The sequence below is a fragment of the Bison bison genome, unplaced genomic scaffold, assembly GCF_000754665.1.
Source record: "Bison bison bison isolate TAMUID 2011002044 unplaced genomic scaffold, Bison_UMD1.0 scf7180017864271, whole genome shotgun sequence".
Lineage (NCBI taxonomy): Eukaryota > Metazoa > Chordata > Mammalia > Artiodactyla > Bovidae > Bison > Bison bison.
In genome coordinates this window covers 1,793,065-1,815,933 of record NW_011494843.1, presented here as the reverse complement: position 1 = coordinate 1,815,933, position 22,869 = coordinate 1,793,065, and the positions used below count along the sequence as shown (strand labels likewise).

Below are 22,869 nucleotides of genomic sequence, written 5' to 3'. Positions count from 1 at the left end.
TTCCAATCCATTATCCAGTAATATTAATTCTATTTCCAAAATACACATTCACTGTCTCCATCTCCACAGCTACTATCTTGGTTCAGGTCACTGCCATCATTTACCTAATCTACTGCTACTGTTTTTAATTGTCTTGGTTTTATCATTTTAAATTTTATTGTGACAAAATAAGCTAAGCAAAGCTTAAATAGCATGTAGATTTTATTTTAAAAAATTGCTATGGCTGTGCTGAGTCTTGCCGTGTGCAGGCTTCTCCCTGTGGTGGCTTCTCTTGTTGCGGTGTTCAGGCTCTAGAGCATGCGAGCTTCGGGAGTTGCAGTGCATGGGCCCCAGGCTCTAGAGCACAGGCACAGTAGTTGTGGTACACGGGCTTAGCTGCCCCGAGGCATGTGGGATCTTCCTGGATCACAGATTGAACCTGTCTCCTGCATTGGCGGATTCGTTACCATTGGGCCACCAGGGAAGCCCATATATTTTTAAAAGTTAGTGATATTTTCTACACCTGTCCTTAATTTTACTTCCAAACTAACCAATATGAATAGGTTGTGGTGTATGACTTCAGATTTTTCTTTATGCTCATACAAAGATACATTCACTTACAATACATGGATTCCTGCTGCTTTGTTTGCAGGCTCTGAATTACAATCTGAGTAAAATATATTTTACTGTTAGTTTGGATCTCCCTAACTAGTAAAGTTAAATCCATTTTCACATTTCTATTAACTTCCTCGTTGATTTTTGTGCACTGCCCATTGGATTATCATTATGCTATTAATTCGCAGGAGCTCTTTGGATATTTAGATACCCATCACCTGTTTCTTATTTTCCTACCCTATCATTTTTCTTTTTTGTGTGTCATGTTTACTACCATATGTAGAAAATTTGTTCAGTAAAATGTTCATCTTTCCCTTTATGATTTTAGGATTATTGCTTAAGAAAGTTAAAGTTTCTCCTTAATTTCTATACTCATTACATTTTGGAAAATACTGCTTTAATAATGTTTAATCAAATAGATTTAATTTTTATTAAAAAAGTTAAACTTCCACCTTATTAAGCTAACTAGCACTATTTATTAAGTAAATCATAATTCTTCTCTTAAATACCATTTATCATATACTAAATTTCTATATAGCCTAGAATCTAGATCTTACTTTCTAAATATCATTCTTCAATAAGAACCACCAGAACTCCTTGGAGAAATGACTGATTGATGGCTGAGACAGGGAAGATATGAGCCTACAACATCTGTATTATCAAAAATTAGACTGCTCAAAAGGATGGTGATATGTCAAAAACACAGGAGTCAACGTAAAACAGTTCCCAATGGCTAATTGGAACAATCTGACCAATAAAATAATGGAATCCTGAATATAATTCAAATGTAAATATACACAGGCCCATACTGATATAAATGAGTAAATAAATGAGTAAAAGAGGCAAACCTGCTTAATATATGTAGATACTCCCCTCTCCAGGAACTGAAACATAGTCCCCCTTATTGAGAGTATGCTTGACTTCATGACTTTCAGGCATTTATTGTGCTTTGAGTTTCAGATACTGCATTTTTAGATAGATGATTGGTGGCAATCCTGCACCATCAGAAAATGGTATTTTTAAAAGTATGAGTATTTTAGACTTAAGGTATGTATATTGTCCTTTTAGACATAATATCACACACTTAACAGACTTTAGTATAGGGTAAACATAATTTATATGCACTAGCAAGCCAGTAAGTTTATGTGAGTCGCTTTACTGTGATACCTGGTTTACTGTGGTGGTCTGGAATTGAACCAGCAGTATCTCCAACGTATGCCTGTGCTTCCAAAGAATATAGTATTAAAAAGAAAATAGTAGTACCTTTATAATGGAGAAATCTGGCAAACCCTGTCTTAACAAAGTGATGGTTAACATTTCCAGTAATGTCATGTGGATATATCTCTTGATATGTGATGAGGAAGGCACTTCATTCCTACAGTAACCTTTCTAAAACCCATAACCCCAGTCTAATCATGAAAAGAAAGTAACAGATAAACCCCAAATGAAGGTCATTCTACAGGATACCCGGAGAAGGCAATGGCACCCCACTCCGGTACCCTTTTGCCTCACTTTCACTTTTCACTTTCATGCAAGGAGAAGGAAATGGCAACCCACTCCAGTGTTCTTGCCTGGAGAATCCGAGGGACAGGGGAGCCTGGTGAGCTGCCGTCTATGGGGTCGCACAGAGTCGGACACAACTGAAGCGACTTAGCAGCTACAGGATACTGGAAAAGTACTCTGGTGGTCAGGTATTCTGTAGAATACCTGGTAAACTGGTAGAAATTAAAGGAAATCTGGAGTTAACAGTAATGTGTGAATATTGGTTTCTTGTATTCTTGCAAATTATGCCAAATATTAAGGGTATAGGAACTCTTATTATCTTGGCAAGTTTTCTATATATATAAAATTATTCCCCCCAAAGATATTAAGGGTGTATTCTTTTCTGTAATCTCTTACTTTATTCCACTAAGTTACTTATATTTCTAGGTGAATAGTTTTGACTGGCTCAGATCACTAACTCCTTATTGCAAAATTCAGACTTAAATTGAAGAAAGTAGGGAAAACCATTAAACCATTAAATGACCTGAATCAAATCCATTATGATTATACAGTGGAAGTGAAGGGATTAGATCTGACAGAGTGCCTGAAGAACTATGGATGGGGTTTGTAACACTGTATAGGAGGCCGTGATCAAAACAATCCCCAAGAAAAAGAAATGCAAAAAGGCAAAATGGTTGCGTGAGGAGGCCTTACAAATAGCTGAGAAAAGAGAAGTAAAGGCAAAGGAGAAAAGGAAAGATCTACCTATCTAAACGCAGAGTTCCAAATAGCAAGGAGAGATAAGAAAGCCTTCCTCAGCAATCAGTGCAAAGAAATAGAGGAAACCAATAGATTGGGAAAGACTAGAGATCTCTTCAAGAAAATCAGACATACCAAGGAAACATTTCATGCAAAGATGGGCACAGTAGATGACAGAAATGGTGTGGATCTAACAGAAGCAGAAGATATTAAAAAGAGGTGGCAAGAATACATAGAACTGTACAAAAAAGAGCTTCACAACCAAGATGATCACTCACCTAGAGCCAGACATCCTGGAATGTGAAGTCAAGTGGGCCGTAGGAAGCATCACCATGAACAAAACCAGTGGAGGTGATGGAATTCCAGTTGAGCTATTTCAAATCCTAAAAGATGATGGTGTGAAAATGCTGCATTCAATATGGCAGCAAATTTGGAAAACTCATCAGTGGCCACCGGACTGGAAAAGGTCAGTTTTCATTCCAATCCCAAAGAATGTTCAAACTGCCCCACAATTGCACTCATCCCACATGCTAGCAAACTAATGCTCAAAATTCTCTAAGCTAGCCTTCAGCAATACGTGAACCGAAAACTGTTGGATTTTCAAGCTGTATTTAGAAAAGGCAGAGGAACTAGAGACCAAATTGCCAAGATCTGTTGGATCATAGAAAAAGCAAGAGTTCCAAAAAAAATTCTACTTATGCTTTACTGACTACTCCAAAGCCTTTGACTGTGTGGATCACAACAAACTGTGGAAAATTCTGATGAGATGGGAATACCAGACCACCTTACCTGCCTTCTGAGAAATTTGTATGCAGGTCAAAAAGTAAGAACCAGACATGGAAAAACAGACTGGTTTCAAATTGGGAAAAGAGTACATCAAGGCTGTATAGTCACCTTGCTTATTTAACTTATATGCAAAGTACATCATGTGAAATGCCAGGCTAGATGAAGCACAAGCTGGAATCAAGATTGCCAGAACTATCAATAACCTCAGATATGCAGACACCACCCTTATGGCAGAAAAAGAGGGACTAAAGAGCCTTTTGATGAAAGTGAGAGTGAAAAAGCTGGCTTAAAACTCAACATTAAAAAAAGATCATGGCATCTGGTTCCATCAGTTCATGGCAAATAGGAGGGGAAACAATGGAAACTGTGACAGACTTTCTTTTCTTGGGCTCCAAAATCACTACAGATGGTGACTGCAGCCATTTAAAGATGCTTGCTCCTTGGAAGAAAAAATGACAAACCTAAACAGCATATTAAAAAGCAGAGACATTATTTGGCAAACAAAGGCCTGCCAAAGCTATGGTTTTTCCAGTAGTAATGTATGGATGTGAGTTGGACTATAAAGCTGAGTGCTGAAGAACTGATGCTTTTGAACTGTGGTGTTGAAGACTCTTGCGAGTCCCTTGGACTGCAAGATCAAACCAGTCAATCCTAGTGGAAATCAGTCCTGAATATTCATTGGAAAGACTGAGGCTGAAACTCCAGTACTTTGGCCACCTGATGCAAAGAACTGACTCACTGGGAAAAGACCCTGATGCTGGGCAAGACTGAAAGCAGAAGGGACAACGAAAGATATGGTTGAATGGCATCACGGACTTGACAGAGAATTTTGAGCAAGCTCAGGGAGTTTGTGATGGACAGGGAAGCCTGGAGTGCTGCAGTCCATGGGGTTGCAAGGAGTCGGACACGACTGAGTGACCAAACTGAACTAAGCTTCATGTAAACAGAATCAAATAGAGCACACATCAACTTCCCAAGTGTATTTGAAAGAGTGTTTTTTGTTGCTAGTGAGTTCTGTGTCAATTAGGTCAAGTTGACTTATCTCCCCATTTTTGCCATACAGTTCTATCAAGTTTTGTTTCATGTTTTCAACTATTACACACATAAATGCTTATGATTGATTATGCTTTTGACATACATGATTTATTCCTATTCTTTCATCAGTTTTTACTACATTAATTCCACCCTTTCACTTCTAACCTATTTGTATCTTTATGTTCACAATAGATTTCTTTTAAGAGCATATGGGTCTTGCTCCATTTATCTAGTTTGACAGTCTCTTTTATTATGGGGAGTGTTTGAACAGTGGTTGGGCTCAAACCTACTATTTTCCATCACGTTTCTTTTTTCTGCCTCCTTTTGCATTATTTGTGATTCCATTTTTTTCAAGTGTATTATGTGTAACTCCTGGTTATGTTCGGTGGCTGCTTTTATAGCATACATCTTCTCAAAGTACCTTCAAGATATGTACAACTTAGTTTATAACCCTACAAATAGCTCACTTCCATTTCCCCCATTTTGACCTGAGCAACTTCTGTTTACTTGCACCTAAGTCTCACAGTCTATTTGCTTTAAACAATTATCTTTTAGTGACTTAAAAAACAAACCTGTATTTAACCACATAACACTTCCTGTGCTATTACTGTATAGATCTAATTTCCATCTGATATCAATTTTCTTTTGCCAAAAAAAAAAAAAATCTAATTTTTGTATTAGAGATTCAGCTTTGGAGAAGTTACAAAGTTTATACATTTGAACGGGTATATATAGAATAGGCTGATTTTTTAAAATACCTTTAAAGATACTGCATGATCTTGTTTTTCACTGTTCCGACAGTACTGACTGTCATCCTTATTATTTCTATATAAATGACTTTTTCTCTGGCTGCTTTTCATCTTCGTCACAGGCTTTCAACAACTTGATTATGAATAGATCTGCTTAAATTTCCATGTCTAGGCTTAGACCTTGATATGGAATGCTTTGTGAGCAGCATTTAAGCTCAAGGATTTTACATCAACTGTTTTAGATTCATTTCCATAATTTGGGGAAAATATTACAAGTGAATTGTCCCAATATCCTCGGCATTTTTTCTATTGCAGGCTTTTAGTAATGCAGGTGCCGCAGCACCGGGTTATGCAGCCTGAGAAGTACTTACATGGTCTTCATTTCTGGTAGAGAATTAACGAGAACACTTTGCGACCTTTCCTTTTCGATACTTCTTATGTATTAAGAACAGTGTGATACACAGCAATGCAATTCTCTAATTCCAACCACACCATTTACAAAGGTGCAAATATTTAACCTTCTCTGATCATGGTCACTAGTATCACATTAAAATTCTTAAGCTCTAATAGCCACATAATCCAAATTACAATAAGATGATTTATCTTTTCTGCTCAGAATTCTGATTTGAAGTATTTAAGCACTGAAAAGGCAACATTTTCAGCAGATTTGAATAATTAGAGGTAATAATGTCATTAAGAGGATTAATGTAATTACTAATTCATCAGATTTGTGTCATCCACATCACTTTCATGTTTTTTCAGGTCTTTAGTTCACTAAAGAGCAAATAACTCCTAATTTACATTTCTTATAATAAATGTCCAAATCATCTTTGCCAATAAAATGAACTTCACTGGTGTAGTTATCAATCGATAGTATTTTATGCTATTTTCTATTAAAAGCTTTTAGGGCCTCAAAACCTATTAAATACGATTGTAACTAGTCTATGTTTACTGTTCTAAATTTTAAGTAAACATATGACAATATTTTAATAAACACAAAACCATTTTGACCTGTGTTCCTACACAAGAATGCAAAGGCTAATTTTTAACTTAGTTCCAAGAGTTATACATTCTAAAGGAATTCAATTTACCAATTCATAAGCAAACTTGCTTAGGTTGGTATTTTTGCAGACATGTTAGGTATAAACCAATAGCTTACTAAAATTCTCTTGCTGCTGCTGCTAAGTCGCTTCAGTCATGTCCGACTCTGTGACACCATAGACAGCAGCCCACCAGGCTCCCCCATCCCTGGGATCAGAATAATTCTGTGCTTCCATCTTCAGGAATATAAAAAGAAACTAAACAAATTTCAAAACATATACCAGTAAGGCTTGATTTCCAATCTTCAGTTCAGTTCAGTTGCTCAGTCGTGTCCAACTCTTTGCGACCCCATGGAAATCTTCTCTTAGCTGTTTGCATAAACCTAAGTTGGTGTTTTACCGGGCTTCCCTGCTGGCTCAGATGTAAAGAATCTGCCTGTAATGCAGGAGACCTGGGTTCAAACCCCGGGTTCGGAAGTTCCTCTGGAGAAAGAAACAGCAACCCACTCCAGTATTCTTGCCTGGAGAATTTCAAGGACAAAGGAGCCTGGCAGGCTACAATCCATGGGGTCGCAAAGAGTTGGAGGTGTCTGAGTGACTTAACCCTTTTATGTTGGCATACATCAAGGGCAATAAACAGTGTTTACATGCAATTTCTACAGATTCTATACTACACTGAAGCATAGCTGGATGAGTAAATGCAAACCTTATTAGCTTGTGATGAAATGGAACTATTCAACTGGAAAAAAAAATCAAGTGTCCAGTTTGCTAACTGGCTATCATAACTTCAGAAAGAAAACTCCTGCAACCAAATGTTTTCCAGTAAAGAATAAGCATTTATTAGTATTGGAGGAAAAAACTGACTAAACTCTAAGAAACATATTTATATTTATTCCTTTGTCAAACATGGTGCTAGCTATAGAATGCTGAAAGAGCTAGAAATACTGGGTAAAAGACTTTCAAGAAATTCACCTGAACTATGGAAACTCAGGAATCAGGGTGCGCATCTGAGTGTTTTGAATCAAGTCATGAAGATCAAGTGAAAAAGGGATGGTAATGAGATGTGTACAGGGCACAGGAAACTTGCACAGATGGAAATTTATCACAAGTAGCATGGCTCACGGGGATTGCTATATAGGCTTTGTGCTCAAGTCTGCTGGAACTGGCAGGGGGAAGGGAAGGTGTGGTAGTCAGAAAAGATTTTAGTTTAATCCTGAAAACCATAGGAAAATTTTTAAACAAGGAAATTACATGAACATAAACAGCTTATATGAGTACTGAAAGAATAACTGAGTACTGAAAGAATAACTACTTGGTTAAGTATCATTTAGCAAACACTGTGGAAGACCTCTACTAAATGTCAGAGGGGGAGTGAGTGAGTGTTGGTCACTCAGTTGTATCCAACTCTTTGCAACCCCAAGGGCTGTAGCCTGCTAGGCTCCTCTGTCCATGGGATTCTCCAAGCAACTGACCCAGGGATCGAACCCAGGTCTCCTGCACTGCAGGCGGATTCTTTACCATCTGCATATGCCATATGCCAGCCTGGAGGCCCAATAATCATTAAGAGCCAACTTTAATATCTTAGTCCATAAACCAAGACACTGGTAGCAGTAGTGGAGCACTGTGGGCTTGAGAACCATTGATTTAAGGTTGCTGCTGCTGCTGCTAAGTCGCTGTAGTCGTCCAACTCTGTGCGACCCTATAGACAGCAGCCCACCAGGCTCCGCCGTCCCTGGGATTCTCCAGACAAGAACACTGGAGTGGGTTGCCATTTCCTTCTCCAATGCATGAAAGTGAAAAATCAAAGTGAAGTCGCTGACTCGTGTCTGACGCTTAGTGACCCCATGGACTGCAGCTTACCAGGCTTCTCCGTCCATGGGATTTTCCAGTAAAGAGTTCTGGAGTGGGTTGCCATTGCCTTCTCTGATTCAAAGTTAAGTCAGATTTATTTGAGGTGGGAAGGCAAAAGAGAAATCTAAGAGGACCCTCCATCCTACATCACTGATAATGTTGTTTATCAATGTGAAACATACTAGTTTTGATGGACAGATTGCATGGGTAGAATTTAGGTATGTTCAAACAGTTTGACATTTAAAAAGAAGACACACAGTAGGCAGTTTAATGGATCTGGTGCTATAGAAAGGGGTGAGTAGGAATACTTTAGTATTACCATACAAAATATCTGAGGCCATGAGTAGGGAGTAATATTCAGTTATTTGCTGTATACTCATACGCTAGTCATAAAAATGTCCAATGTCATACAGGCTCCATGAAGTAAAAATTCAAATCTGGCTCTGACTCCAGGAGAAGAGTACAGATAGAAATGAAGTATCATTGCCAAATCCACCACTGGGATCATACCCATTCACTTCATATTACATTCAGGCTGGAGGTACTCAGTCTCTGATAATGCCACAGAGAACAGGCAGGTCACAGATGTTTCAGTTTGTGGGTAGGTACAAAACTCTTTGTTCTGACTGCCCGATTAAGTTCTTTAATTATCACTGTTTTCAAGCACTTTTCAATGTGGTGCAGTTTATTTCTGACAGCATTATTACTTGGTTCCTTCTTTTCTAAGGTTTTAAACCACGAGAGTGTTTTGGATCTCCTAAAACACAACCAAATCTTGAGGCTTCACAAACTAGCTCACCTTATTCATCAGTAAACCTGTCCTTCAAGACTGCTCAAGTCAATTCCTTAGAGTTTGCCTCTTCACTCAGACAAGACTGATTTTCTTCCCACTTTAGCAGAGACTTTATTGCTTCTATAAATAAGACCATTTCCCCACTAGATTGAGATTATGTCCTACATACATTTTGCCTTCAAATCCAGGTCTTATTCAACTGAATAATGTATATAGCTTTCTTCTTCTTATGTATATTTTAATTATTCATTTATGTATAATGAGGGGCTGTCCTACATACATTTTGCCTTCAAATCCAGGTCTTATTCAACTGAATAATGTATATAGCTTTCTTCTTCTTATGTATATTTTAATTATTCATTTATGTATAATGAGGGGCTGTCCTACATACATTTTGCCTTCAAATCCAGGTCTTATTCAACTGAATAATGTATATAGCTTTCTTCTTCTTATGTATATTTTAATTATTCATTTATGTATAATGAGGGGCTGTCCTACATACATTTTGCCTTCAAATCCAGGTCTTATTCAACTGAATAATGTATATAGCTTTCTTCTTCTTATGTATATTTTAATTATTCATTTATGTATAAGTTACCAATTATTGTTATTTTCTTATGCTAGTATGTTTACTTTGCTAAATACAGGCATTTGCAAACTATTAGTATCACATGTTCATCTTTTAACCATGTGCAATGCTACAACACCCTCTCGTAAGCATCTGTGTGCTTCAATGTGGCTGGGAAAAAACAAAACTGTGTTGGCTCTAATGCCACCTGAATTAATTCTTACTGATATTATATTTAACTGTCTAGGCTCCTATTTAAAGTCAAAGCTATCACCAGCACCAAGGTCTAGATTTTATTTCCTCACCTACCTGATGATAAACCTCCAACAATTCTTCCTTCCTTCCCTTTCTCCATCATCTACCAGAGAATGGAGGCAAGTCAAAGGTTAAGAGTCAATCTGAAAAGGATGCTCAATGGCCAAAGTTGGAAGTTTGAGCAGAAAATAACATAGCATTCAACTATGACTTAAAGAATAAATATGCAGAAGTCCATACAAGTGTAAATAAATATGAGATAAATCTACAAGTGAATTCAAATCTGTGTAGACAGCCTTTTCCCACAGGGTGCTGGAATTTAACTCTCCCCGTCCCAACTCTGAAGGTGAGCTACACTTAGTGACTTGCTGACAAAGAATGGAGTAGATTAAGGGGAAAAAAACTGAACTACAATGGTGATTTCAGGCAATTTCTGTGAAAAGGGGACTTTTCTTCTGTGGTATTTGCTCTGAAACTCATACTCAGTCTAATCACAAGAAAAACCAGACAAACTTTAGAGGGACATTCTAAAGGATACCCAGTCAGTACTCCTCTTAAGTCATCAAAGGCAAGGCAAGAATGACAACCTGTCAGACCAGAGGAGACTGGAGATTTATGAGAAACAAGTGGAAGTGTAACGTAGCACCCTGGATTAATGGAAAAATACTGAAATTCAAGTAAAACCTGGACTGTAAGTAACAGTAACATATCAATGTTGGTTTCTTAGTTTTGACAAAATCACAGGGTGATATGCTAATGATGGTAGAGACTGGGTGGGAGTACGTGGGAACTTTCTGTTCAGCCTTTGCAACTTTTCTGTAAATTTTAAGTTATTTCAAAATAGTATGTCTACTTATCCACCTACTTATAAAAGACTAAAATTAACACCTTCTTACTAAATCAGATGTTAAAAAAAATCTATTTTGACTTAACATTTATCTCCTCAAACAGGTTATTTGGTTATTACTAGAGGTAATACTGATTATCTGCCATGAGACTTGGGGATGAATACCCATTAAGCCACTCCTCTGTGATTCCCTTGGGCAAATTTTAATTTTCTTAAACTGTAATCTTTCGGTTTGTAAAACATGGGATGATATACAATAGTATGTAAAGATGACAGGAAGAATTAGCCAGGAAATCAGTATTACATACCTTCAACTGCCTTTAAACAAAACTCCATTGTTTTCCAGAAATAAAATTATTTCCAGTTTAGGAAAGCTATCAAGTTATTTCTATTAAAAAACAAAACATCTAACAATTATGTCAAAATTGTTAGGGAAGAAAAGAGAAATTTCATACCATCTTACCAGCATCTATTGAAACAGCACTGGCTGTGGAAGCCAAATATCGAGAAGATGTGAGAAAAAAAAATCAGTTTTACCTTGGTACATGTGCCTAGACAGTCTTATGCTTATAGCTTGCTCTGGACTTGGAATCTGTTGCCAATACCAACTATTCAATATTGTTTAGATAAAAGGATTCTAAATACAAATTTAAGAACACTTAGCAGTTAAAAAAGATCCTTGTTAAGTGCTAAGAAGCACACTGACATGTTATTTGCCACATGGAATAAGCTACGTTCTGGTGCAGTGTTCAACTAGTTTGGGTACTCTCTGTTTAAAAAAATTCAAAAATTGCTGAGTGACAAAGGTTATAGTGATCATGGCTTTGGTATGTTTTAAACCAAACATTCATATATAAAAATAAGGTGACTTTACATAAAAGGTAAGTGAACAGAGGAAGTCTAAAATGCACAATCAAAAGTAATAAACCAGACTGCAAATAGTTTAAAAATGAACATTAAATCAGAGCTTAAAAATTCTAATTTATTTCTAACAAACATCACTTGATGCTTGACTCACAAGCTTTATTTACATTTGTCTACAGCATCATTTCCTTACGAAATATACTAGTACAGCTTAAACCAAATAAAATCATAATCATTCGAATTGTCTGTAAACTACTATTAGCTAAATTTATAACCTTGCATTTGCTTATTAGTACAGTCAAAGTTTTAAATACAGAAAGCACAAGAATAAACCAACAATAGCATGTAGAATCTAGAAGATCATCTGGGCAATTTAGAAGGTGGACTTTCAAGAAGTCTGAGGCACAATTACAAGAGAGTAAAAGTTCTTGTGCAACCTACAGTAAATGTAGCAAAAAAAAAATTTAAGACATAAAAAAAGCAGGGGAAGTTCACTGTAAAAATATTATCAAAATATTTCTACATAAGCTATTTTGCTTTCATCTTTAGATAAACTGAAGAGAAAAATCACTCATTTTAAAATAAAGAACAAATGAAAATTTTATCTGTCTACTAAGTACCTTAAAACATTTAATTTTCAGTTGCAGTAGACATTAATGTTAAGGAAAAACAAACAAAAAACAAAACCAAAAAATGTGGGTATTGATTCCCATGCACAAAAAGTTCCCAAGCACATCTGTCAATTTCCCTTAAAATACTTACCTTGCATTGTCACTGAAGATACTGTTAAGAGAAACCTTTTTTTAAAAACCAGAAGACAAAATAGAGCTCAAATGACCAGGTTTTGAGAAATAAAACAAATCTTGAAAGTATTTTAAGCCATAAATAATTTCAAGTGAATAGAAGCAATTATTTCTGCTTATGTCATGAGGAAATAAGCATTTGTTACTCAGAAGAAAATTTTATGCAGTGTTTAAACACCTCAAAGCAAATGCTCAATTCAATTCACAATGTCTTGTCTCTGTTGGTCTTATACCCAAAGAGAAATATATTTCAAAAGCTTTCTTCAATTTATTCGTTAACTAGGATTTAATTCTGTCTACCCTATTGTGTGATAACTGAATTTGTAAAAGGTATCACACAAAGCTTCTAAAAACATTAAACACTTTCGTATGTTTTTCTCATCAACCACATTAGTAGAGATGAACTGCTAGGCATTCTTGTTCAAAATCACTGTGTCAAAAAGGCAGAAACTAACACCTTTCTCCTCTGCAATTCACAAAACTTTTCTGTATTAAACTTGGTGGTGCAAAAAGTAAAACTAGATAGACAATGATTCTAAGGCACCCTTAACATAGGGAATTTCAAAATAAAGAAGTTTAACAATCTGTTAAACTTTTTCTAGTAAGAATCACTTTGACACAGGTTAACAAACAGGCTGAGTCCTTTCCCCAGATTAATATAAACAGATTGTTTCCAACTACTTTACCACAGTCTTGCCTCCATGCCCAAAGTCCAGATAAGCCTAGATAATGCTCATATTTGGAGATGAGAAAAACAAGAGTTTAAATTAGAAAACAAAGTACTTTGTTATAGCTGAGATGTTATAGCTTAAAAAAGCAAATGGATGTAAATAATGAATGACAAACAAAGCATCTATTTTGGGACATTATGGCTTAAAATACTATTTACTTTTAATATCACAAATAAACACAGCTGTATTTTTCTGAAAAGCAATGAAAGGCATGCACCTCTACTAGCAGATTTAGCACTTCTGACCAAGTAAGACACCAACTTCTTAAAAAATATGCTTCATGCATTATATTGGACTTTTTTTTTAAGATGTAAATTTTAATACATTATTTCTTTTTTGAACTTGAACGGGAACCAGAATGGGATGATCCAGAAGGTGACCTGTGGTGCCTGTAAGACATAATGGGGAAAACAGGTAATCTGGTAAGCTGGAGCTGAATATCAACTTCCTTTGTATGACTTTGAGAATATGAAAAATTAAACCTCATTAAACTGGTAAAAGGAATAATTAAAATCTAAGATATAAACTTATACACATAAAATTAACTAGTATTTAACTTTGGATATGAGCCCAGTAGCAGTGCAACCATAATTTAAAAATCTCTTTAAGATATAGCCACCTCTCAATTATTTAAGGCAATGAAGGAAAGCCTTGCAAAGTTGTATACAACTACAGATTAATACAACAAAGGCATATAAACTGGGTAATGGCAGTGTGACTAAATCGTTCTTTCTGATATACTGTACATTGTGTGGTAAGGCTATACGTAAAACAGATATAGCAAGGCTTCTGACTGTGTATGCAAATATATATCCATAAATAATTATGTTTTGGAAATCGAGGTCGCACAAGATGACTGTACAATTAAGTTACAGGATTATATTCATGCAGCTAGTATGAATAAGTCAATATATCAACCTGGGTAAAGTAGTGGTGTTCCGAGGGGTTGGCCCTGGGCTCAGGGTTGTTTAGTATTTTCACCAATCACCTGGCTTATGGAATAGAGAACATGTTCATTAAGTTTAGATGACAACAAACTAGGGGGATTATATGTGGCTAAGATAAAAATTTGAAGAAGTGGTAAAAAAGCAACAGGATGAATTTCATAAAGTACGGAGTAATTTTTTTTTTTTAACAAAGGAATAAATGCGCAGAAATGAAATTAGCTGTGTGTAACCTTAATATCTACACTTCAAAATGGGAAGACGCAAAACCAATCATTATGTACAAGAAGAGGTAACTCTGGCACTGAACATAGCAAAAATCAGATTTTATCTAATCCTTACTTTTCACAAGCTGAAGGGATATAAAAATTTGCAAAGATTATTAAGGAAGCCATTAAAATGACTATATAATTAGACACTGAGGAAAAAAAGAGAAAAATAATGAAACTGAATAATTAACTAGTCTGCTGCAGGAAAGGCTGACAGATGACACACTCTCCAAATTTTAAAAATATCAACACAGGTAAAGTAATCTAGTCAAGATCTCTTTCTACAAAAAAGAAATTCGGACTGAAAGATAAAAAAATATATTAGCTATAAGAACAATTTCTTTATAAAGGGAACAAAAACAACAATTTGTTGTGGAAATGTATTTATACATATTTAAATAAGGACAGACTTCCAATTATCTATAATAGTTAATTTTCTTATTAGATGCCCTAGAATCCTACAGTTTCTAATATTTAATGTAAAATAGATAGCATAAATTAATACTTATACAAATCAATCTCTAAATTACATCAACACACAGCTTCTGAATTAGAAACTTAAGAGACAGAAATAACCGAGAGTTGGCTATAATAATTATATATGAAAATAAAAATTTAAACAATAATCAGAGAGTGAAAGAGAGTAGTTTGATCTACTTTTCTAAACAACCTGATTAAAACACAGAGTTAACAAAGTAATTAATCTGTTTTTTGAAGTTCACAGTTGAAGATTTTAAAGTGGGTAACAAAGGAGATAATGAAAATCTAATCCTTGTCTAAGAAGTTCAGTTAATCTACTAAACACACTTAAGAACACCCATTCTTATTTCTACAGAAACCCAAACCTTTCAGGTGACCGTGATCTTGTTCGTCTTTTTTTTCGATCACCAGATGAAGAAGATCTAGAACGACTTCTCTTTCTGTTCCTCTCAGGAGATGATGATGAACTTGAGTAAGATCTTTTTCGTGGGGAAGAAGAACCCCTGTGGGACCTGGAGCTGGATCTTCATTGATTGAGAAACAAATCAAACATTTCATTAAAAGAAGAAATGAGGCAGATGGTTTAGTTTCTAGCTCCAAAAATAAACAATTTATAGCTATAAAAATTTTATAAGAAAGAATACTTACTGCTTACTCAACAGAAGACTTCTGGTTCAACCATGAAATCAATTCTATTTAATTTAACTTCACCACTAGATAAGTGCTCACTACTTTAATTAAAAACTAGTCTAATGCATTAAAGTAGAATCTTAAATTCGTTTTCTAAAATTTAAAGGCTTTCATTTTAAAGTATAAGTAGCAAAACTAACAGGTAAGCATTTGTATAACTAACTTAATGTCTAGAAACTACATCCTTCCATTTGGGGAAAAAATATGTATCATACAACTTCCTGAAGAAAATAATAACAGTTTGTTGTGGAATTAAGCAACTTATTAGTTAAGTTGCTTTAGTAAAAGCAGGATACGAGGACAAAATGACATAAAACAGTAGCTATTAAATCATTAAACATTCAAAGAAAAATAAAGTAACTTTAAAACTTGATTAACAATATTTGTTTTTATGAAGGACTACTATCCATGAAGTATGAAGTGTTGACATTCACATGTTTCAGGTAGAGGTAAATGTGCAAATGTTTAAATACAGTATTTCTTCATTTACATATTTTGGTTGAAGTACTTTAGCTCAAACTTCCCAAAAAATTCACCTTTGGGCTTAAAATAAAATCAGAAAGCCCAAAAGGAGAATTCTTTGGAAAGTTATAAGCAATGAAAAAATGTTTGAAAAGAATATGAAGGCTGTTCTGTAAACCTTAAAGTGCTTCCCAAAGGAACTAGGACCTAAGGATCTTCACCTAAGAAGCACTCAAATAAAACAACTGAAACATTGATAATACATAATAACAATAGTCTAACTTGCTCTCTATCATATTAACTTAATACAAGTGTGTATATCATTCTTCTTAATGTTATCAAATTGTAGTTGCCCTCTAATGCTACAGATTTGGCTCTAAAATAAGCTATTAAGCAATTATTTTTATCAACTAGCTAACACTACACTTCAGTGTAATTCCACTTAAGTGGAATTTTAGTTGTTTTCTTATTCTTGTTAGATGTCTTTAATAGATCAACAAATTAGATTAAAAAGAATGGCAGCATATTTTGACGAAGTCTAGAAAAAACTTTAAGAGACTAAAAGCTAGTTTCTCACTTGGTTCTTTACAAATTATTTTTCCCTCTGCAGTGCTAACTAAATGCAACCTGAAGTTAACCTGAAGTTAACAAAAATGCTTCAAGATCACATCCTACCTAAACCACCAACCAACTTCTTAGTTTGTGGAATTTAAGAAGTATCTATACTTCTTACATACTACACACACTGTGTATAATATTCTGTGTTATATTACAGAGAAGTGAAAATAAAACCCACTTATCTGATGTAAATTACAGAATTATTTCTGTAAATACTGAAATAATTGCCTTGCAAAACTGTGTTGAGGCAGTTATTTTTCTTCCTTTTAAACATGAAGTAAGCTTTTTCATCTGCATACTTACTATAACTACTACTGCAAAATAACTTTAATGAGTAGGCATTTGGTGATAAAGCTTGGCTGCATCTTCCCATTTCATCACATTTTAGCACAAAAATAGCAAACCTTGCACAATGCAAAATAACCACCTTAATTCAATCATGGGAATGTCTTGGCACACTGCTGGCAATGGAGACATCTCATGGTGAGAAAATTAAGCTGAGGCAAGTGCATTAGTTTTCTAATGCTAAAATAAAATTGACAAATAGAAGCAAAATAAGGGAAAAAAAGCAACGCCTTCTGCAGCCTTTAAATATTTTCTCTCTCTGCTTTACAGAGAGATGCTACCTCATTCACCTTGATTTCGACCCACGAGATCTCGAACGTTCTCTGGAACTGGAACGAGATCTTGACTGCGAACTGGAAGAACTTCTTGAACGCGACCTGGAACAACATGGAAGGATATTTTTTTCCAGGACCATTTAATTAAGCTTTGTGATATGAACACTGAAAGAAAACTACGCATTAGGATTCATTTTCATATAATAATTATTTGGGATATTTTCAAAACACAGTATTAAGGTTCATTTAAAACTTTTATTCTGTATTAACAATTATGCCAAAACTTAATTTAATAATTTTTGAAAACAATCAACTACTTTTCAAGTTCATGGGGCTGCAAAGAGTTGGACACGACTTAGCGAGACTGAACAACTTTCCAAGTCTGACAAGATTTCTTTAAAAACGCTTTTAAGATTGTACAGATAAAAATGCCCAGCATTATCACTTTATTAATATTGAATACTTTTTGTTCACAAATACTTAAAAGTAACCTGAGAGGGACTGACATATTCAGGAATATAGCAGTTTATATTTAACTTGAAATGTTTCTATTTTCTTCGTCATTAGTTAGCATAAAGCTTTAATACTGACATGGGTATATTTTTAACCTGTATGTTTTCTGTCTACTCAAAGATGTGAGAATTAAAGGGAAACTACACTTATAATCCTGTCACCGTTTTAGGAAATTATTGAAAATGACAGGAAATACTGTCCACTTGCATTTAAAAAGTCAACAAATTAAACAAATTTCATTTAGTAATTTAATTTATACTTAATTTGTTCCTGAAAATAACAATTTGCAGAAAAACGTTAATTTTTATCTTAAAAGTATCTTTATAATCACTGTTTTAAGTTTTCAGGCTTTACAGTAACTCAAAAATTACATAAGTACTTAGCTAATATTTTATTCCTAAATACAGCTGAAATTCATTGCACAGTTTCACTTAACTAAATAGGAGTTCTTCAAGGGAAATCTGCTTACATAAAGTGTTGCTTTTTCTCAACTAAAACTTCATTTTTATTGTTGACTACACAATCAGTGACTTTTTATTAAAACTTTACATTACTAACAAAATAATATGCAAGTATAACACAAATTAAATCCTCTAATTTATTCCTGGACAGCTCTAAAGTATGAGCATTAGGATAACAGAATACAGCCAAATTTCTCCTGTATTCAGAATACCTATGCCAAATAAAACACTGTAAAGAGCAGCAGTTCAATTAATGCCTAGAAAATTTCTGTACTAGTGTTTAAAATCATCAGTGGAAATATAAATCTTCACTTTATTTGAGTTTTCTGAATGTAAAACTATCTCTTTTGATAACTAAGTATCTATAAATAATGATTTAATTGAATTTTTAGAGTCTATTTTAATAAAAGGCATGGTGCTAAACTAGACTAAGGAAGTTTCATATTAAAATTTTGTATTTCTGAAATATTCGACAATAACTTCACGGCACTAAGATAGAAAAAAATGATCTTTTAAATGATAACTTGAATGAAAACTCTAAAATAAAAGGAAAGTTTAGTTAAGAAAAACAAAATTTATAAGTAAAGAAGTTAGATACTGACATTTTGACTGGTGTTACCCTTGACCTGTACCCGTTTACCTGGACCTAGACCTTGAACTGGAGGGGGAGGATGAGCGTGATGAAGATCGTGAATGTGAAGACCGAGACTTTGAACGACTTCGTCTGTTAGATTTCTTTTTACTACTATCTTCTTCTTCACTGGCATCAAGATTATATTTTGAGAGATCAGCATCATCTTCATCCTCATCCTAACAAAAATCCACAATTAATTATATTTAGACCTTGAGATATCAATGCTGTCTACTAGGAATGATGAATAGTTCTATGTAATGGACATCTTCATATGAACACATTTTATCACTATCATCTCAACAAATTCACTCTCAATCCTGAAATCTGACTACTACATTCCTGATCTCAGCTAAAGAGACTGAATGACTGTCTCAGACATTTCAAAGATGTAAATGTAGAAGTCATACTCATTTTCTTTTTCACACAATGTATTACCATATAAACTGTCAAGAATTTTCAGTTTTATTCCCTTAAAAGTTCTTAAATGCATCTCCTTTAAGACTTAGTTCAGAACTTCATTCCTTTCTCTAGGACACCCTTTTAGGAAGTCTAACTGTGGGAATTCATTCTGCCTCCCCAATATCTCAGTATGTTGACAGTCATCTCTAAAACACAGATCAGATAAATATATCTCATTAGTTTCTTTTTCAAACTTCTTTCATATTGTTTTATCTCATTTATTTTTCAAACTTGTTCCATATTGTTTTATGTGCATTTGAGGGCCTCCTGTGCTCAGACCTCAAAGCACCCTTAATCTGTATCTACTCATCCATAAAATTTTACACACACAGGCCCCACAGAATAAACACCACCAGACGTGATGCGTTTGTTGACCCCCATATTACCTTCTCCCCTCTGCTCTGACCACACTACCCCATATATGATTTTTTGGATGTTGCTGGCTTGTTTCCTACTATGGGAAACTTTATTTGCTGTTCTCACTGTCCTAAAAATGCTCTGATCCCAGCCCTTACCGCGGGCTCCTTCGTATCACTCTTATCACTCAAGTCTCAACACAAATTTCATGGTCTCAGAAATCCCCCATTCACTGAAACCAAAGTAGTTCTTCTAATGATCTGCTATCACATCATGCATCTTCATAATATTATTGCTATTTAAATTATATTGTTTATGTCTTTTCCTCTGTGCAATTTAAGTTAAGAGAAGCATGTTCTGTCTCGGTCACTACTGTATATCTCAAGTCAGAATAATGCTTGGTAAAACAGATCAAAATTTTTGTGGAAACAAATGATGACACTGTAGAACACATCTTCACCATAAGCCAAAGGTTATCAAAGACATTCATATGCCATAGCTTAAACAAGACAAAGGGGAAATATGGTAAGGAAATAAGTTACCTCATCTAATTTATATTTAGAAAGATCTTCATCCTCATCCTCTTCTTCTCCCTCAGATTCTTTATCTTCAACTTCCTTTAAAATAGATGCAGGACCAACTGCCTTCCCTCTGTATTTTTTTTTCTTACGTCCAAACTAGAGAAAAAGTTTCAAAATATTTCTGTTAGCTAAAGTATTAAAATATTTTTCCCCAAGAAATTACTTTTATATATTTAGGCGTCAACATGTATTTTTAAGTCAATTATGATTTCCAACAAAATGATAAGCTGCTGTAAAAGACTTAATGTGTACTTACAAAAATGAGATACATTTAGTATTTTTTTTCACTTACAATATTTTCTAGCATGTTTCTCTAAGTTGCATTCAACCTACACACTAATGTATATCTTACCTCATCATATTCACCATCAGATTCTTCTCTTTCTATGTATTCAACATTTTCTCTTTCATTAAAACCACCACCATATCCTAAGGAAGGGGGAGCAGAAATTGTTATGATAATTCACCAAAATCACCTACAAGTAACAGGAAAAAAAATGAAATCTTATCAAAGACATCTGTTTATCCCTTTAATAAATTACTGGTCTCAAAAAAAAAAAAAAAAAAAAGTATCATTACAGAGAACAGCCTCAAAGTTGGATATAGCTGGAAAAGTCTCATGGCTACAATTTTAGCTCTTCTCAATTTTAAAATGTCCTGCCTGTATGATTTCAGTTAATACATGGAATATATGGATGGAAAACATCTCCTTAAATGTCTGCTATAACCAAGTTTTAAAACGACTTTCCTCTGGTTTTAATTGTAATTCTTTTGGGAGAAGTGGGCTCAGTAAGAACTAAAAATCAAATTTCACTGTTTACTAGTTAAAAATAGCTTGAAATCTTTTGATATACTGAAATTTTGCTGGGCTAAAATACAGTTAGAGCTTGGAAAATATATAGGCAAATATAATGACACAACAAAAAACATAAAAATCGGTTTTAAATACACAGTTAAAAGTCACTCAGTTTTTCTGAAAAAGCCAGTAAACTTTTCAACTGAAAATATTCTAATAAAGACCAATCATGATCAATACACCATTATTATTTACTGCCACAGTTACTATCTACAATTTAGACTTACAGATCTCTGACAGGCTTAACAAAGATAGGAAGAAGAAAGTGAGTTAGTTTTAGAGAAAATGAGATGAGAACTTCTGAAAAATATCTCCCACTGAAAAAAATAAAGAAGTGGTTAAAAGTAACATAACCTAACGATCTCACATATTTCAGAACAGTACCAGCACACAAAGAGTACTTCCCAGTTTTAAGGATTTAATGAATCAGCAAAATGTTAAATTTACAGACAAAAAAAGCATTTTTTAAAAATTTAAGATTTGCAACTTTAAATCTGTCAGTCACAGGCATTAAAAAACTCATCACTTACTCTCTCATCATTTTATAAGAGCCACAAACTAACAATAGAAAGGATGTAAGTGTTCCAGTAAAATAAGGCAATAAAATTAACTCACTTAAAAAAAATCCCACATTAATGCAGTGTCCTTTCTTTTCCTCACTATACTCTGTACCGGTGAAAACCGCAATATATCAGTGTCTATCCTCAGAATATTTGATATCATCCCTTTTTTCCTCTTCCTACCTTGTTCCAGAGACAAAATAGACTCCAACTGTAATATACAAGAATTTCCTCATTTCTATGCATATGACAAAACAGTGAAGTGTTTTAAATTATCAATAACAACTTTTCCTTAGTAAAATCCTGGCTCTGGTTTTTCAGAGTATCAAATATTAAAAGAAAAAAAAATCAAGTAAAATTAGGTATATGCTCACCTCAAGAAAATACCTCAGGGATTTTCTTGGTGGTCTAGTGACTAAGATTCCATGTTCCCAAAGCAGGGGCCCAGATTCAGTCCCTGGTCGGGGAACTAGATCCTACATGCTGCAACTAAAAGCCTCCATGCAACTAAAAGCTAAAAAGCATCCCACATGCTGAAATGAAGATCAAAGATCCTGTATGCTGCGACTAAGACTAGTAATTTAAAAAAAGAAAAAGGCTCATATTCAATGATAATTTGAGAGATATACGCTGTAGAAAATTATAATTCAGCTATATAGTTTCTTGACTCTAGATATATATTTAATATCATGGCAGTATGTCCCAAGATGTAAGAGATGTAAAGACTTAAACCTCACAATACTTTGAAGTAGATAAAAAATTAATGCAAAATGATTCACGTAAGAAAAGAGGAAAAAAAAATTATATAATAGGATGACTGTAAGCCAACAGTACAGAAAAACTTGACTACTTATATGTGGAAATGTAAACATATTAAAGCACTGCTATTTAAAATCAATAGGCTTTCAGTAGAGTTCTTTGTCCAATCAGTAATCTGAAAGTAAAATAATGGTAAGGCAAACATGGGGAGCCAAAGAATTAATTATACCAAGATTTAAGAAGCAAACAGGTAGGCAGTTTTGCATAGGAAGCGTGATAGCAAACACAAAGCTATTCTCATGTTCTCTCACACAGTCATAGAAGAACCTAAATAATCTGCTAGCAATATATTATTAAGGTATGTTGTATGAGTTCATACAACAAATACACCTCATGAAGTCTTTTATGTGGGAAATCAGTAGCTACAGCATTTAAAAAAAAAAAAAAAA

General features: G+C 34.4%; 1 protein-coding gene and 1 long non-coding RNA gene across 4 annotated transcripts in view; one reads left to right on the top strand and one right to left on the bottom strand.

Moving 5' to 3' along the window:
* Nucleotides 1-8,308: 8,308 nt before the first annotated feature.
* Nucleotides 8,309-14,306, top strand: LOC104995032. Its single transcript, XR_826021.1, has 2 exons — nucleotides 8,309-9,254; nucleotides 9,366-14,306. It is a non-coding gene; the product is annotated as an uncharacterized LOC104995032 (long non-coding RNA).
* ZRANB2 (zinc finger, RAN-binding domain containing 2) overlaps nucleotides 11,699-22,869 on the bottom strand; it is an 18,126-nt gene continuing 6,955 nt past the window's right edge. The window contains exons 5-11 of one of the 3 annotated variants that reach the window (XM_010848747.1): nucleotides 20,598-20,674; nucleotides 20,207-20,341; nucleotides 18,855-19,024; nucleotides 17,256-17,342; nucleotides 15,216-15,374; nucleotides 14,076-14,149; nucleotides 11,699-13,546 (exon numbers count right to left, since the gene is read on the bottom strand). In XM_010848747.1, coding sequence (XP_010847049.1) covers nucleotides 14,116-14,149; nucleotides 15,216-15,374; nucleotides 17,256-17,342; nucleotides 18,855-19,024; nucleotides 20,207-20,341; nucleotides 20,598-20,674 — 662 coding nt within the window. In that variant the 3' untranslated portion in view covers nucleotides 11,699-13,546; nucleotides 14,076-14,115. Of the gene's footprint in view, nucleotides 14,150-15,215; nucleotides 15,375-17,255; nucleotides 17,343-18,854; nucleotides 19,025-20,206; nucleotides 20,342-20,597; nucleotides 20,675-22,869 lie in introns of all 3 variants that reach the window. The other 2 variants (XM_010848745.1, XM_010848746.1) reach the window with 2 other exon arrangements.